General features: G+C 35.8%; 1 protein-coding gene across 1 annotated transcript in view; it reads left to right on the top strand.

The window, feature by feature from the left end:
• Positions 1-13,611, top strand: part of LOC136857067 (adipose-secreted signaling protein) — a 35,809-nt gene extending 22,198 nt beyond the window's left edge. The window contains exons 2-3 of the mRNA XM_067135438.2: positions 2,148-2,522; positions 9,136-13,611. Of these exons, the coding sequence (XP_066991539.1) occupies positions 2,148-2,522; positions 9,136-9,239 (479 nt within the window). The 3' untranslated portion in view covers positions 9,240-13,611. The remainder of the gene's footprint in view (positions 1-2,147; positions 2,523-9,135) is intronic.
• Positions 13,612-17,282: the final 3,671 nt, after the last annotated feature.

The raw sequence follows: 17,282 nt of genomic DNA, 5'->3' as shown, positions 1-17,282 counted from the left end.
GGTGTAAATAGGGAGAAAAGGGGATGGGGTAAAGAAAGGTGGGAGGAGAGGAGAGAAGGGGTATCTAAAGTGGGGCTGAAGGATGTGAAAAAAGCGACTGCTGCTGAGAGGGGAATTTAGAGAGATTATAAAAAAATAAATCTTTTTATCTGAAACATGATTACTAAAGATAAGAATTTAAGGTTCAAATAAAATATTGAATTTCTCTTAAATTTCATTTAGATTGAAGTTAGGATTGAAAAACTTCCACTGGGCTGAGTGGCTTAGACGGTTGAGGTGCTGGCCTTCTGACCCAAACTTGGCAGGTTCGATTCTGGCTCAGTCCGGTGGTATTTGAAGGTGTTCACATACGTCGCCCTAGTGTCGGTAGATTTATTGGCACGTAAAAACTCCTCCAGGGCTTAATTGCAGCACCTCGGCGTCTCCAGAAACCATAAAAGTAGTTAGTGGGACTTAAAGCAAATAGCATTTTTAAAATTATTATTATTAAAAACTGTTCCAGATGAATGGTATGATGATGAACAGGGTTGAAAGTCACAAATAGGAAAAGTCCTCTCAGTTTTAATTACTACGTTGGTGGGGTGCAAGTTCCTTATGGGGATCACTGTAAGTACCTAGGTGTTATTAGGAAAATGGAGTAATCACATAAATGGATTTGCAAATAAAGGGTATAGATCTCTGCACATGGTTATGAGGGTGTTTGGTGGTTGTAACGATGTAAAGGAGAGACCTTAACTAGAGTGTGGTTCCAGTGTATGGGACCCTCACCAGGATTACTTGATTCGAGAATTGGAAAAAAAAAATCCAAGGGAAAGCAGCTCGATTTGTTCTGGGTGTTTTCCGACAAAAGAGTAGTGTTTCAAAAATAGTTTGTGCTGGGAAGACTTGAGAGAAAGGAGACGAGCTGCTGAACTAAGCAGTATGTACTTCTTAAAATTACAAATTATTTATTTGATCAACCACCTATTCAATTTGTAAAAATCTTTATAATTAGCATTTAATCCTTGTTACAATAGTTTGAATGGGACATGTTTCGCCTGTTTTACAGGCATCATCAGCCATCATAACACCTGAATGTTAGATCAGGATCCTGATGTTGTTCAAAATTTATTATTGGATTTTATCAGCATTTACAATCTTAAAAACTAATTACAAGTTCTTATATTGGAATTGAAAACAGTTGTGGTAGTTTAAAAATTAACTTATATAAGACTAAAAATTATATAAGACCAATAGCTTGGCTGGAATTGTAGATTGGCTAGATCTAAACACATTGAATGAATATGGTGTAAAGTAAAACATAAACTGTGGAAGTCTTTTATGTTAGAATGTCTAAACTTTTAGGGAACTCTTTTCCAACTTGAAGCTCATTTGGTGAATGTTGTTGCAAACGTATCACAAACTAATGACTTCTGTTGTAAAAATCTGGTTAAAATTTTGTGTTCAAATGAGCTTAAATATTTTTAGAACATATATCCTTAAAATTCAGGATGTTCACATTAAAGTTTTTTAGGCTGTCTATCATTGAGAGATATTTCTGATTTTTATTGGCTTCCAAACAAACTTTAACATAATTATTTGTCATAACCGGTATTGTCCTCCATTCGTAGTTATAGTAATGTTGTAGATGTTAGAGGAATGGGTAAGCAATGCAATCAAACCAATAATTGGTTTGATTGCACTGCTTGGTTTATAAAGCTGGAATCATTGCCATCTAAGCGAGTTGGCCTAAATGCAGATCTTTGGTGATTGATATTGAAACTGTCAGTTTGATGTGGAATCTGAACCATAGGGATGTGCCTTTACATTTTTTTAAAATCCTACATGCATTGGCTGGAATTTGAAACCATGGCTGCCTTTGTGGAAACCCAGCGACTGTGCCACTGGGTCTGTCACACTCCTGATTTCTTTTATACCGTACTCTGATGTCATCTGAATCACACATTCAAATATTGTGTGGTGTTTACAGAGCAAGCAGGTACAGATTTTGACTTTGATATTATGATTATGAAATTTTAGGAAGTTTAGAAAGTCCACTGGGAAGTTTTATTTTGTTCCACCGGTTTATCATTTTTGGAAGTTTTGAGTATCTTTTCTACATGTAGGTTGTTTATATAGAAAATTAACGTGCTTTTTTTGTTTTTCAGAACATCATCACGTACACTTTGGTGAAGATGCAGATGCGTTCGGTAAAGACAATGAGATTGTAGTGCAGTCTGCAGGCGATGGCAGAGTGACACTACATCTTGGATTCCTGAAAGTGAATCATCGATATCAAATTGAAGTTGGCATTCCTGGTAACATGTGTGGGTTAAGTGATATATCTGGATTAACAGAATCTAACTCTCAAACAATTCCAAATGTTCATTGTAAACTTACGAAGCTGTCCAGTGATAAAAATACTGTTTACATGACTTTTGAGTTGAGTGCTTACAAAGAAAAACTGTTGAAAGAAGAGTTGGTTATTGAGAGCTCCGATAAAAATTCACTTCTTCGAGTCAGTATTATTGCCAGAGTATTAGGTAAGTTTGGTGCTTTTACAAGACATGTGAAATTATTTTGAATGAAGTATGTATACCCCCCCCCCCTTTTTATGTGTGGTTCTAGCTATCAAACCCATTGCTTATGGGTTACATTGGTGAAATCGGGGTCATTTGTGTTATAAATTCTTTGAGCCGGATATAATTCTTGATACAGTAAAACCTTGTTTATCCGGCCCTCATTGATTCGGATCTCTGGATAATCCAGATCAGATTTGTAGACATTTCTTTAATTTAATGTTCACATTAAATAGTAATTTTTAACTATGATAGTAAGAACATAACTACAAGTAGCCTACACCAGAGATTCACTTTTTAATTTCATTATACAGTTCCTGCATAGGTTGTACAATAAATTATGGTAATACTGTACTGTAAAATGTCTTTTGTTGAGTTTAAAGAGATTTACTAGTGTCACAGGGTGCTGACATGGTATGATGATGGCTACAGCACTATTTCCACACACAGTTCATCCAATCCTGCTGCTTTTCCCACTTTCATTCGTTTGACAGCAGTTTCCACTTCTTCCATTGTGATTTCACTATCGGATTCAGTTTCCTCACACTCTGCCTGACTCTTGTCATCTCATCTACACAGGGCCAGTGACAAGAATAAGAATACAAACTTTTGTTCTTTAAAAAGTGAAAAAACAAATCAAGATAGAACAGTGTGCAGCAGAGAAGTATGGCATTAGCGCTGTTATTGTTGTTGTGGTCGAGGATTGTGGTGTGGGTGATAGGTATATTACAGTGAACATGATGTAATTAATCAGGTGTCGCACTCCCAGTGTTGTGCAGAGACTAGCCAATTAGCAGCTTGTACCTAAATCTCAAAACACAAGATAGCAAAAAATGACGGCATATGTTATAAGATCTTTAGATCGTTACGTGGAAATGTTACACGTAATAATTTATATTGCCTTTATTTAATTTACTAGCAAGATACCCGTGCTTCACTATGGTTTTAAACTGAAAGTTGTTGTTATTCAATGTTTTACGTTTTGGAGAGTCCACTGTCAACTGAGCCTGTCAAATACGCCCTCAGTTCGTACGTCAAACGGTTTTGGGGGAATGATGATTTATTTTCTGATCTAACCCTCATTGAAACCCATACGGAAGAATTTGAAACCTGTCTTATTTAACATCTAGGATGTAAAAACGACCAACCTCTGAAATTTTTATTTTGTACGTCGAACAGTAATGGAGGAATGAATATTTTTTAAGGGGAAAATGTTTTAAATATTTATTAACATCTAGGATATAAAATACCACCTTTCGTAAAAAAATTAAGTTTGTGCCCAAGAAAGAATGGATATTGTGTTTTTGAGAGTCAACCACCATCCAAACCCCTTAGGGGAGAAATATTTTGAAGTATACGATATTTTACATCTAGGACATAAAAGAAGGCCCTTCTCGTGAAATTACAACTTTGTACATCAAACGGTTTTGGAGGGATGAATAATTTTGTTTACGGAGCTAACCTCGTTTGACACTTCAGTGGTGGAACGTTTAAAAATGTTTCCTATTTCACACCTAGGATTTAAAATATATACGGCTATTTGGAATTTTGTCTTCGTACGTTAAACCGTTTAAGAGGAAGGATTTTTTTTTTATTTTTTATCTTAACCCCCATTTAACTTTGGTTAAATTTGTTTCAAACCTCCTGTTATTTAACACCTAGGATATCTCTGACATTTTAACTTCGTAACTCAAACAGTTGAATATAAACGTATATTTCTTTCATCATTCCTCATCCCCCAGTAAAAAGCCCTTAGAGGTGTATTGTTTTTAGTCCACTTCTTATTTGTATCCTCATAAAAGGAATTCAACTCCTTTTAAACCCCTCACTCCTGTTCACCACCCCTTAAGTAGATTTTCCATAAACAAAAAATACGTGTTTATTTTTAAAGGAAATTCCAAATACCAATTTTCATGACTGTAACATCTTCAGTTTTCGAGATATAAGTATCCACATAAAAGGTATTCAACCCTTTTTTTCACTTTTTTCACCCCCTTAACAGGATTTTCCGAAAACAAAAAGTCCATGTTTTTTTATTTTTTAAAGGAGCTTCCAAATACCAATTTTCACGTCCGTAACATCCTTCGTTTTTGTGATATAAGTATCCTCATACAAAGAATTAAACTCATTTTTCAATTCCTTTACCCACCCTTAATTGGATTTTCCAAAAACAAAAGAATGCATTTTTTTAAATTTTTATAGAAGATTCCAAATACAAATTTTCATGTCTGGTAACATCTTCAATTTTTGAGATACCACTATCCTAATAATAATTCAACCCTTCTTTCAGTCCTTTTTTACCCCCTAAGTGATTTTTCCAAAAACAAAAATGTATGCGTTACTTTATGTTTAAAAGAGATAAAAAAATACCAATGTTTCATGTTTGAGATATACTCATTTTTTCAAAAACTTAAGATACGCATTTCTTAATTTTTAAAGGAGATTCCAAATAAAACTTTTCATGATTGTAACATCTTCAGTTTTTGAGATATAAGTATCCTCAAAAAGGTATTCAACCTATTTCTCAACTTTTCTCACCCCCTTAAGAGGATTTTACCGAAAACAAAAAAATACGGGTTTCCTTATTTTTAAAGGAGATTCCAAATACTAGTTTTCACGTCTGTAACATCTTATTTGATGTATAAGTATCCCTCATAAAAATAATTCAACTAAGTTCACTTCTCTTCACCCACCCTAACCCCGTAAGTGGATTTTCTGAAAACAAAAAAATACTCGTTTATTTTTAAAGGAGATCAAAGTACCAATTTTCATGTCTGTAACAGCTTCAGTTTTTGTGATATAAGTATCCACATTCAACCCCTTTTTCAGTCCTTTTTACACCCCCTCCCACTGAAGTGTTAAAAAAAAATACGTGTTACTTTCATTTTTAAAAGAGGTTAAAAATACCAATATTCATGTCTCTAATGTGTTAAGTTTTTGATATATACTCTATATGTGCTCATTTTAAAAACTTACCCCCTAAAACACTTCCCCTTAAGTTGATTTTCAGAAAACAAATTATGTGTGTTCTTTTACTTTTACAGGAGATTCCAAATATCAGTTTTCGTGCCTGTAACTTGTTACATTTTTGAGATATACTCATTTTAAGAATTCACCCCTTTTGTCACACCTGTTCACTACCCCTTAAGAAGACTTTGCAAAAACAAAAAAGTATGTATTTCTTTATTCTTTAAGGAGATTCCAAATACCAATTTTCATGACTGTAAAATCAGTTTTTGAGATGTAAGTATCCACATAAAAGGTATTCAACCCTCTTTTCACCTTTTTTTTTTCACCCTCTTAACAGGATTTTCTAAAAACAAAAAAATGTGTGCTCCTTTATTTTTAAAGGAGATTTAAACACCAATTTTCATGTCTTTAAACTGTTCAGTTTTTGAGATATACACTAACTTTAAAAATTTACCCCCCTTTTACCCACTTAGCGATGGAATATCCAAAAATCCTCCCTTAGTGAGTACCTAAATTGTAATATGAATGTGTCCTCAAAATTTCATTTCTTTACGTCCAGTAGTTTTGGTTCGGCGATGATGATTAGTCAGTCAGGACAAGTCGGGCCAGCATCTACACCCCTTCTCACATTCAAGAGTTCATCAAAGTAATCCTTTCATATTTTCCTTATCTTCTGTGGTTGTGTTATTATCGGCATCTCACCTTCTTTTCCTTTCACTTGCTCTTTGTCCTCCTTACAAGTCTATACAGCATCTTTTTACTGCTATACACATCCTGGTCCAACTCTCATATAAATTCTTCCCAGCTTTTCTTACTACTTTCTTGCACCTTTTTTCATTTCCTAATACTTTCTTCAGTTTTATCTCTGTTCCATAATTCCCATGCTTTTTTCTTATATTTCTCTGCTTCCTTTACCTTCTCTTTCACTCTTTCATCTATTATGCCACAAGCACACTCTGCACAGCTTACAAATGTCTTCTTGAACATGTCCCATTCCACTTCCACACTCTCCATCTCAGTTCTGGGTACGTACTGAAAGGCATAACTATCTATAATGATGTAATGTATGTATGTAGGTGCTTGTCTTCCTTGGATCTTTGTGAGGAAGTTAGATCAACTTTATGAATCTAAGTTAACTCTGTTTAGTAGAAGCCACAACTCAGCACATATCCTAGATGCTAGCTCCTATATGGTAGTAATGTTACCCCGACTCTAGAGGTAAACAATAACAATAACACATTGCAGACGTGAATATTGGTATTTTTAACCTCTTTTAAAAATAAAAGTAACACGTATTTGTTTTGTTTAGCCGCTGCCATGGTTGCAACCTTGGACATTACTTCAGGAACCACCATCGTGAAAGTTATTTTCATTAAATTGAAAGAACAGTAATAGTGTTGTTGGTTTTACATCCACCTACCGTTATGGTTTTCGGAGATGCCAGAGTGCCAGAGATTTGTCCAGCAGCAGTTCTTTTATGTCCCAGTAAATCTGCTGACCCCAGGCTGATGTATTTGAGCACCTTCGAATACCACCAGACCGAGCCAGGATCGAACCCGCCAGCTGGAGCTTAGGAGGCCAATACTCTACCACCTGAGCTACTATACCCAGCTAAATTAAAATAAATTGTTACGTAAAGTAAAGAAGTGACGAATCTGTTGCCCTAGCTCTTTGTCACCAATAGGTGCATTCACACGTGTAGCATTAAGCTTGCTCTCTGGTCTGTTTGCTCTCCACTTCCAACTTTATTCCCTTCTTCTCAGTTATTATTAGATCAGTAGTGGTAGAATATTGCAGGTTCAAATCCGACAGAGGTTGCCAAAGTTTGTAAGAGCAGTAAAAAATTCATTTGACTGTGTCGTACAATGTGATCATTTAAATGGTATCTGGTGACACGTTTGGCCACAACAGTAATTATAACTAAGCCATATATTGACCAACAGAGATCCATTTTATTCTGCCATCTGGTTAAATAAAACAAAACATTGAAATTGATTTACATTCCAACAGCAACAAGTATGTGTATAGTAATGGACACTACACCAGTAGCGGCTGGCCCGTAAGGACTCTCGGACAGTGTCCTCCCTAGAGAACGAAAGGGGTTTTTAATTTTCTCTCGATATTGGAGGTCAAAAACTGGACTTGAGTAACACTAAGAAAATTACATTTCATCGCAAAATTGTAAATTCTCATCAATAAGGAAAACTGTTAGGCAGTATCAAACTTAGGTGAGTAACTTTTAGTGCGCAGTTCGCTGGAGGGACGAAGGGTGTGGGAGGAGGCTTTAAGCTCGGCAGAGTCTGGAGGAGTAAAGGATTTGCAAATCCCTCTATGAGCATGCACCAGCCATGGCTGCGTATAATAATTCATGGCCTTGTTTGCCCTATTATTAATTATATTTGAAGGCAAAAAGTAATAATTAATGATAATGAAATGTAACATTTGAGACCAGGAATGTTGATTATTCAGATTACAAAGGTGAAGTAACACGGGCCTGTGGCTTGCATCCTGCGTTTCGTGAGGGTTGGCAGCAGTGAGCAAGTTCGTATTCGCACAAAAGACTTGAATGAGCGCGGTGGTGCTGGTCCGACTTGTGTGTTGCTCGCTTATCACATTTGAACCATCATAGCTCTGAGCTGTTAGTTTTCCAGGGGACTTATTTACCTTCAGTGTATCTAGTTCAGCAAATAAAGCGTGACTAATTCCGTATAAATGTAGTACAGAAATTTTTAAAATAGTTATATTTGAATCAGCCTTGTCAATACACTTATTAATGAAAGAAAATTATTTATTCAACCAAACATGTTTCAGGAATTTCCTTCATCAGTGGTCAGATCAAAGAATAGAACAACATAACACATTTTGTTTTTACAATTTCAAAGAAGTATTGTATCCTAATACACCATATTAATGAGAAAAAAAACTTATAAAATATTATAAAAATGATCCATACATAAAATTTTGTTGAACTGAATGAAAATACTAAATTTAACATCTTCAAGTTTTTCTTCTTTTTGTTCTTTAAATGATCATATGCTAGTCTATACGGTGGGTTATCTTCTACATTTCTCTCATTTAAACTTTATTCAAAATTTGTGTTTTCACATCAGATCCTCAGTGATGGTATCCTTTTAATGTAATCATCATTGTATATCCAAATGGCAAAAACAGCTGATAAGGGCAGCCTTAAAATTTCAATTTGCTCTTTTCTGTCTAAGTTATCAAGAAAGTGGTGTGGGAAAAGTACTGTGGATCGCTGCCAACCCCCCCCCCCAAAACCTAAAAGTCCTCCGGCCGCTACTGTACTACACTGTAGCGAGATTGTCACTGTAAGTAGTCAGAACGAACCACTGTTGGTCATTAATATGGTCAAGTTCATAGATTCCAAGTATGTGTATATGCGGTTCCTGCTCATGTTTCTCCACACACTTTTGAGGAATGTATCTGAATGGTACCATATTACAGTGTTAATTTTGTAAGAGCTCTGTCAGATATTGTTATTTTCTTTGCATTTGGAACAATGCTGGTGATCCAAAATGAAATGCAACCAACTTGATGCTAAAATTTTCTCGGGATATTTAATTTTCACTATTTATCTCTGTTTCAGGGAAAGGAAAGGGCACTCCGCTATTAAGAAATGGCATCCACTGTATCAAGATAGAAGATGCAGATGATGATTCTGAAGCATCTGACTGGCAAGGATTCGAATGAATTTCTCCATTATCTGTATAATTCTAGTTCCAAGGCAGCTTGATATGCCTTTCTTACTAATTCCAGATTCAGGCTTAATGAATTACATATCATGTATGTTTTATGTACTGTGTGCTCAATTATGTCTGTAATTGAAACAAAATTACATTTATAGGCCTACTTTGTGTATTGAAGTGTTCACAACTCTTACAGTCAAATATGTATCATCAGAACATAAATTGAGAGTTGCATATTCCAGAACTGTTAATTCTGTAGTGGCAAGAAGCTGTTTCATCTTGCTTCATTAACTGAAACTTGAATTGTAAATATACAGTTTATGACAGAATAATATAAGAATGAACTGTATTATTGTGTATAAAATTAATATTTTCTTGTATTTTATAATGCAGTTTGTGCTACAGTATATGCCTTTAATATTTGTTATACTTCTCAGGCATTATATGATGTAGATTAGAATGTTAAAAACAAAGGGACAGTATTTCCATAATGATCTTTGAAGATCAGTGATCCAATGATTGATATGATTCACTGTTTATGAAGAGTTGCTTCAGTGTGTGTTTTATTATGCAAGTTGTGCCATTTATAAGTGTATGAATGAGAGTTGAAACTGGATTATTTTACAGTTTCTGTTTGTGAAGTGTTATTTTACTGTGATGGGTTGGTTTACAATTCTGACTTGCCATGTATACTTAATGCAGTTTGGTCCTCGATATTAGTATACTGTACTTCCCTCCATATTAGTGCACCAGTTCATGCTCTGTGATAGAACTATGCTCATTAGGTGATCAGTTCAAATCCAAGACTTGCCAACTTTCAGCAGCCATCCGGGATACGAGTTTTCTTGTATTTTTTCATTGTTTTTAATGCATTAATTGAATAACGAGGGGAAAATTAGCCCTTTAGGAGCCGTTTTCACACTCATTGTCTCTGTATATTATACATGTTACGGTAAAGTACAGTCTGTTGTCTCAGAATTGTATTGAATGGATTTTGGTTATAGGTTGTCCCTTTCTCTTGAGCCTGCAATAGTAGTTTTATCAGTGATCCACCAAGGCAACTAAAATTCAGATGTCTAAGTGTGATTAATGTATGATCTGATAATTATTATTTGAAAATGATTTGCTAGACATCTGCAAGGAAGTAATTTAAATACTGATGCAGAATGGAAATTATAGAACTCTACCTTCAGTTGACTTGTAAATGAGTATCATATTAATTCCTGGAGCAGATTTGATCGTAAGATGTTTTTTGTTAAGCCGTTAATGGTAGTATAGGACAGTGATGTAGTTGGATTATTGCATATGTCATGAGTATTCAGATCCGAATATTTTGATAGCACTTATTTAAGCAGGAGAATTTTGCTATATATACTGTATCTTCTATTTATGGTTGCTGGAATATACTGTTCATATTCTTACCATATTTTCTGAATTTTTTCATTTAAAAGAGTTTTATACAAGGTTCAGCATGCCATGTAAATTCATATTTTAGGTCGAATGAAGAGTAAGAAAAAAAAAAGTCAATAATTACAAAATGTCAACATTTTTTTTGCAGTACAAACTGAAGTAGGTGGGTTTTATTGAGTTTGTCACGCTGAATTCAAAAATTAATTTTGTTTTACCATATCACATCTGGTTAAATGGCAATTGTACAAAATTTTATTTTGTCATTACATAAATTTTTATAGAGTATTGATTGAATTACGCATGCAGAGTAGAGAGATAAAACATACAAACTAAACAAGTTAGCAAGCAAAGTAAATGATACATCAATCAAAACCTTACTCAGATTTACTCTGTCGTATTTTTCCGTTCCCCATAGAATTTGTGTAATTTTGAATTTCATGAGTGCTCTCTGGAAGGGTTGTCGCGTGCAATCGACCAACAGTAATCGGCCATCATATTTACATCCCAGTGTTCCTAGTAGCGCCATTCTGCATCCTTATCTTGCTCTTCACTTATAGCTCCTAAATTTGGAAGGAAATAGTCCAGCTGTGATGCTAAGAAATTAAGCTTTAGGTTCATATTAAAACAGAATTGGTTAAACTTGTTCAACAGTTTCTTTGTATGGAGGATCCTTGATGTTGGCAAAGAATTTTGTCACTACTTCTTTGAATGCGTTCCACGCATCTTCCTCAATTTTGGTAATCGTTTCTGTGAAATTATTGTCCATCGATTTACGAATCTGTGGTCTATCAAATATTCCTTCTTTAATTTTTTGTATCTGATAATGTGGAAAATTTCGTGCCTAAATATTTGAAGCATGGAATATTTTTGTCCAATGCCTTAATATACTGTTTCATGATTCCCAGTTTGATGTGCAATTGTGAAAGTAAAATTTTTCACGGTCAACAAGACCTACATTCAAGACATTTTTGGATCCTTGTTGAAGTTATTCCCTTTCAGGCCAATGTACAGTATCCCAATGTTTATTCTGTGCCATGCTATCCTATTCGCAAAGGAAACTGGGACATTTTGTGTAGCCTTTTTGTTGTCCCAGCAGCAATCCAATGACGTTCAAATCACTGCAAATTTGCCACTCCTGCTCGTGATATTTAATTTATTCAAGTACCAACTTTAATGTCACATATGTTTCAGACAGCTCTGTGGAGTGTACAAGTGGTATGGAAGCCAGAACGTTGCTGTTGTGAAGCAAGATAGCCTTAAGACTTCTTTTGGAAGAGTCAGTAAAAAGGTGCCAGTTGCTAGAATCATATTCGTTCTCTCCCAATTGACACAGAATACTTTGAACGTCCGTACAAAATATAACTTGATCTTCTTGTGTATAATATTTTCAAAATTCTTTCTCGCGAGGAAAAAGTAGCCCTGGATGTCAATATATTCTTTTCACAGTGTCTTAAGCCAAGTAATTCGCTTTTTTTCTTTATTTAACTCTAAATCCCTTGTTGCAGGGATGAGTGGCTAAGACAGTTGAGGCGCTGGCCTTCTGACCCCAACTTGGCAGGTTCGATCCTGGATCAGTCCGCTGGTATTGGAAGGTGCTCAAATATGTCAGCCTCGTGAATAACGATTGACTGAAACACAGTTTCTATATTCACATTAATGCACACATGCACAGATACAAATGAATGTAAAAAATTCACTAAACACGTACTTATTGGGGTGTGGCTCATCCACAACTGACTATGTCAATGTAGTTTATCTTGAAAATGAATAACAGCCCAACATAAACATTGGATAAGGCCTGAGGTTTATACAAGTGGTCTGAGATAGCAGCTCTACTCTGTCTTATCTGAAATACAAACTTTCTTCGCACTCTTAATATTGCACATCTAAATTTCTAGAAAACAGAACCCCGAACTTCGGCCCTCACTTATATCTCGATATGCCATCTTCACACGCGGGAATAATCATGTTTCCCTCCCTTGATGCATAATATACCATACTGTACTATTATTCCAAAGTGAGTTGCGTGAGAATACTTCTCATCATTACATGTTATAAATGCAGATACTACAAAACAGAATTGCATCTAAACTAGACGTGATATGAAAAAAGTGACATCATTTTTGGACTTGGGGTATCAATTTACATAAAAGAAACTGTTTCTATTTTCCCACAGAATCATGTTGGCTAGTCTTATTGTACGATCTCTGGTACCAGCATGCAGATTTTTTAATTCATGCGATATGGGTGGTCTTGCCTTCCCGTTCTGATTTTGCTCCTGTCTAGCAGCAAAAACAGAAGTTGTGGATGGTTGCAGTGACCGAGTTAATTTTGTCAGTGATGTTGAGTGCAACCTCTAAGAGATCGTTTAACATGCTTACAACATGAAATGTCAATTTTTCCTTACCTTCGAAAGTCTACCTTGGCCAGGATCAATAACAAGTCTGATTCTCTGCCACTGATCCACCAAGGCAGCCAACATTCAGTTGTCCATGTATGATAAGTGTATGATATGACAATTATTACATTACAAGAATTACATTGCTGTCGGACAGCAGCAAGGATGTAATTTAAGTACTGGTATGTCATGCAGAATGGAAAATCTTTATAATAATAGTATTGTCTAGAAGAGTGTTCAGTATTTTTGAAATTTTGTAACTAATTTGTGTAATTCTGTCTCACACAGTGGTAATTTGAACTGAAGTATGTGAGAAGATACAAATGTTGGAGGTACCAGACAATGTTAATTCAGATCATGGGCCGATGACCTCGATGTTAGGCCCCTTTAAACAACAAGCATCAATTCAGATCATTGTAAACAACTATTCCTCCTTCATTCATAATACTATAATAGATGCAGCTTTTATTTATTCTCTAGTGTGAAGATACTAGTATTGTACAATTAGGAATGCATATTTATTTTTTTAAATTATATCTACAGTGAAAAATTAAAGCTTAAATTTTCATATGGAGTATCCCATTTATTTCTTCCCCATAGAATATGACCACTCCATATCTATGTACTTTACATTGTGAATCTGATTCGTAGAGTTTTCAAAGGCATATGTCATTAGACTATGAATCTCATGTTAAAACCGTATTGATGGTTGAACTTCTCACAAAATTGAACAAAAACTATTTTTAAATCCTCCTAGTCAATATTATGTATTTTACTTCTAATTAAGACGAAACTTCACACACAAATAGACATGTTTCGACCCGGCATTGGGTCATCATCAGTAAGACATGTATAATGAATTTTAAAAAAACATAGGAACACACAAAATGAAATGTTAGTTTAAAAGTTTTTAAAAAGCATGATGAAAGTTAAAAAACTGAAATGTTGATCATTAAAACAGTCTTGAGCTGGAGGTCTTTCTGTTTCAACTTTTTTGTTGTCCTTTGGTGTGGTTTACTGGTATCTGTATACTGTTGGCTTAGTTGTTGTGTTCCGACATGGGCTGATACACATAAGCATTATTGAAGTTGAACGGTCTGATTTTTAGTCTGTAAAATGGATAATACAAATTGAATTAAGGTTGAAAAATGGTGACTAACAGGAACAACATTTAGAGTAAGTTATGAAGAACGGAAATTAATTTGTTACTTGGCCTGCTTGTATTACCCGTGTTCTCTGACTACGGAGTCCAGCTCTCGACCGACTTGCTCCCGCAGTTGAGACACAAGACGTGTTGCTACAAGGAAGTGGAGTGGGGAAATGGGGCGGGGCTTGTGGGAGAATTTGTATGAAGTTTCGTCTTAATTGGACGTAAAATATATAATATTGACTAGGAGGATTAAAAATAGTTTTATACAATTTTGTAAGAAAAGAAAGCACATGTCTGTGTTTACCCGTTCTTATTGGAAAAGTGTTATCTAATGCTTTAATAGAAAATCTGAATCACATTTTCCCTATTGGTATTTTGAGCCCAGATAATGTACTCTAACCCTTGAACACTAGCACTGGTAAGTGTTATAAGGAAGAGGAAGGTATGCAAAAGCGAAAAAAAAAAAAAAAAAAAAAAAAAAAAAAAAAAAAAAGCTGCTGGCAGACCTGTCAAACAGGCTATGTGACAATAACCAGCACAGCTGAACTACTTTAATATGGCATGAGGCATGCACAGGTTTCATCTCAAATACATGCCAATTTTTCCAATATTACCGGTATTCTCCAGAAGCAGAATACTTTCAAAATGTGACCTAACAGGAGAAAACATATGCTCTATTAAGATAGAACTACTCCAAATATGCAATTGCATATCCATTAAGCAAGATGCATAATTATCCAAAGCCTGGTGATTAATATAGCTAATTTATCAGTGGTAGAGTGCCTGCCCCAGGGCCTGAAAATTGTAGGTTAACCCTAGCAAGGGGAGACAAATTTTTGAAGGCCAGAAGGAAGTTCACTCTGTCATAAGATGTTGGAATGTAAAATCTCTAGTGTTGTATTTGGTGTTTGCAGGACAAAATTAATCAACACTCGGCAATAGGTCACCCATTACAAGTGATTATTTTCATTTTGACCATATTGAAATTCAAATATTAAATGTTAAACATTAATTTATTGAACCACCTATTTAGTACTGGTTAAGTCTTTATGACTATAACAATGTCATTACATTAAGTTTGAGTATGGTACATGTTTCGCCTGGCATTGCAGGCATCATCAGCCATTAATTCTATCTCCAAGTCAGAGCTCTGAGTGGATGCTATTTTAGGATTAATTATAGTCAATATTATTTACTTTGCTTTACGGGAGCGAAAGTTGGGTGGACTCAGGATATCTTATTCGTAAGTTAGAAGTAACTGACATGAAAGTAGCAAGAATGATTGCTGGTACAAACAGGTGGGACAATGGCAGGATGGTACTCGGAATGAGGAGATAAAGGCTAATTTAGGAATGAACTCCATGGATGAAGCTGTACGCATAAACTGGCTTTGGTGGTGGGGTCATGTGAGGCGAATGGAGGAGGATAGGTTACCTAGGAAAATAATGGACTCTGCTATGGAGGGAAGAGAAGTAGAGGTAGACCAAGATGACGATGGTTAGACTCGGTTTCTAACGATTTACAGATAAGAGGTATAGAACTAAATGAGGCCACAACACTAGTTGCAAATCAAGGATTGTGGCGACATTTAGTAAATTCACAGAGGTACACAAGTAGAAACAATTAATTCCAGACTTGGCTAGATGCTGCGAGCGCCACTCCTTGTATTTAAATGGCGAGCCATGAGGAGGATACTTATTGTTTCTACACTCAGTTTTTTCCTCACTTTCTCCTTCTCTGGAATAGAATAATTTTATATCATCTTCATTGACATTGAATTTTGTTTCATCAGTGCTTTACACACCTTTCTCACTTTTTTTGAGAGATTTAACTCTTAAACTCAGTAATCGGGAGATTGTGGGTTCGAGCCCCACTGTCGGCAGCCCTGAAGATGGTTTTCCATGGTTTCCCATTTTCACACCAGGCAAATGCCGGGGCTGTACCTTAATTAAGGCCACGGTCGCTTCCTTCCACTTCCTAGGCCTTTCCTGTCCCATCGTCGCCGTAAGACATATCTGTGTCGGTGCGACGTAAAGCAAATAGCAAAAAAATAACTCTTAAATTACCTAGGGTTGCTGTATTAAAGTGGTCAGAATCTGACAGACACAATAAAACAAGAAAGACAGTTTGGGAAAACTTGTGCAAGTGAAACTGATTGGTATTCCATATCCTGCACATAATGTGGAAGTTCCAAAAATTAAAAAGAAATAGATTTTCCCCCTCAGCCTTGAAGTTATACTACTGGAATTAAATTACAAATGTCAAAAATCGTTAGAAAGAACCCAAACTTCCCTTATTTCACATGCTACACCACAAAATAGACTATTGTAACACTTCAGCAAGTGGCAAACAGATGTTAATTGGACTCTGCCAAGCCCACTGAAATGCATACACCAACTGACCCTATGAGCAACATTTTCACACCATTCATCGCAGGGACTGGCTGCATAAGGATTGGCATTACTAGCATCGCTCATACCTCAGTCACTTTCATATTGTCAAAGCCAAGGATAAGACAGAGACAGATCTATGAAAGTAACAAAATTGCTCTAGCCTATACCAGAAGACATAGTGCACTGTAAACACGAGGTCCTGCCAGCAAAGGCATATCTGTGCTGTGGTAGAAAAAAATTAACTTGTCCTGTGGAAGGTCTATTGGCAACACTAAATTGGAGTACTATATTGCTAAATCTGTCAGTTTACAAACCCTCAGGATTGGAATCCAGGTTTTTTTTTGCTAATAACTTGGACAGGGTGTGTGATCTATTGAAATATGAATAATAATAACGTTATTGGTTTTACGACAGTTGCTGATCAGTTTGAAATCTTAGTTGTCTTGTATGCCTAAAAAGTAAGCAGGCCCTGCGGTGTAGGGGTAGCAGGCCTACCTCTTAAACGGAGGCCCCAGGTTCAATTACCGGCCTGGTCAGGGACTTTTACCTGGATCTGAGGGCTGGTTTCAGGTCAACTCGGCCGATGTTATTACAATTGAGGAGCTATCTGATGGTGAGATGGTGGCCTTGGTCTAGAAAACTAAGAATAATGGCCGAGAGGATTCATCGTGCTGACCACAACACCTCATAATCTGC

This window comes from Anabrus simplex, chromosome 1, assembly GCF_040414725.1.
Source record: "Anabrus simplex isolate iqAnaSimp1 chromosome 1, ASM4041472v1, whole genome shotgun sequence".
NCBI classification, from domain to species: Eukaryota; Metazoa; Arthropoda; class Insecta; order Orthoptera; family Tettigoniidae; genus Anabrus; species Anabrus simplex.
The sequence above is the reverse complement of the archived record's forward strand: the minus strand, read 5'-3'. Positions and strand labels throughout refer to the sequence as shown.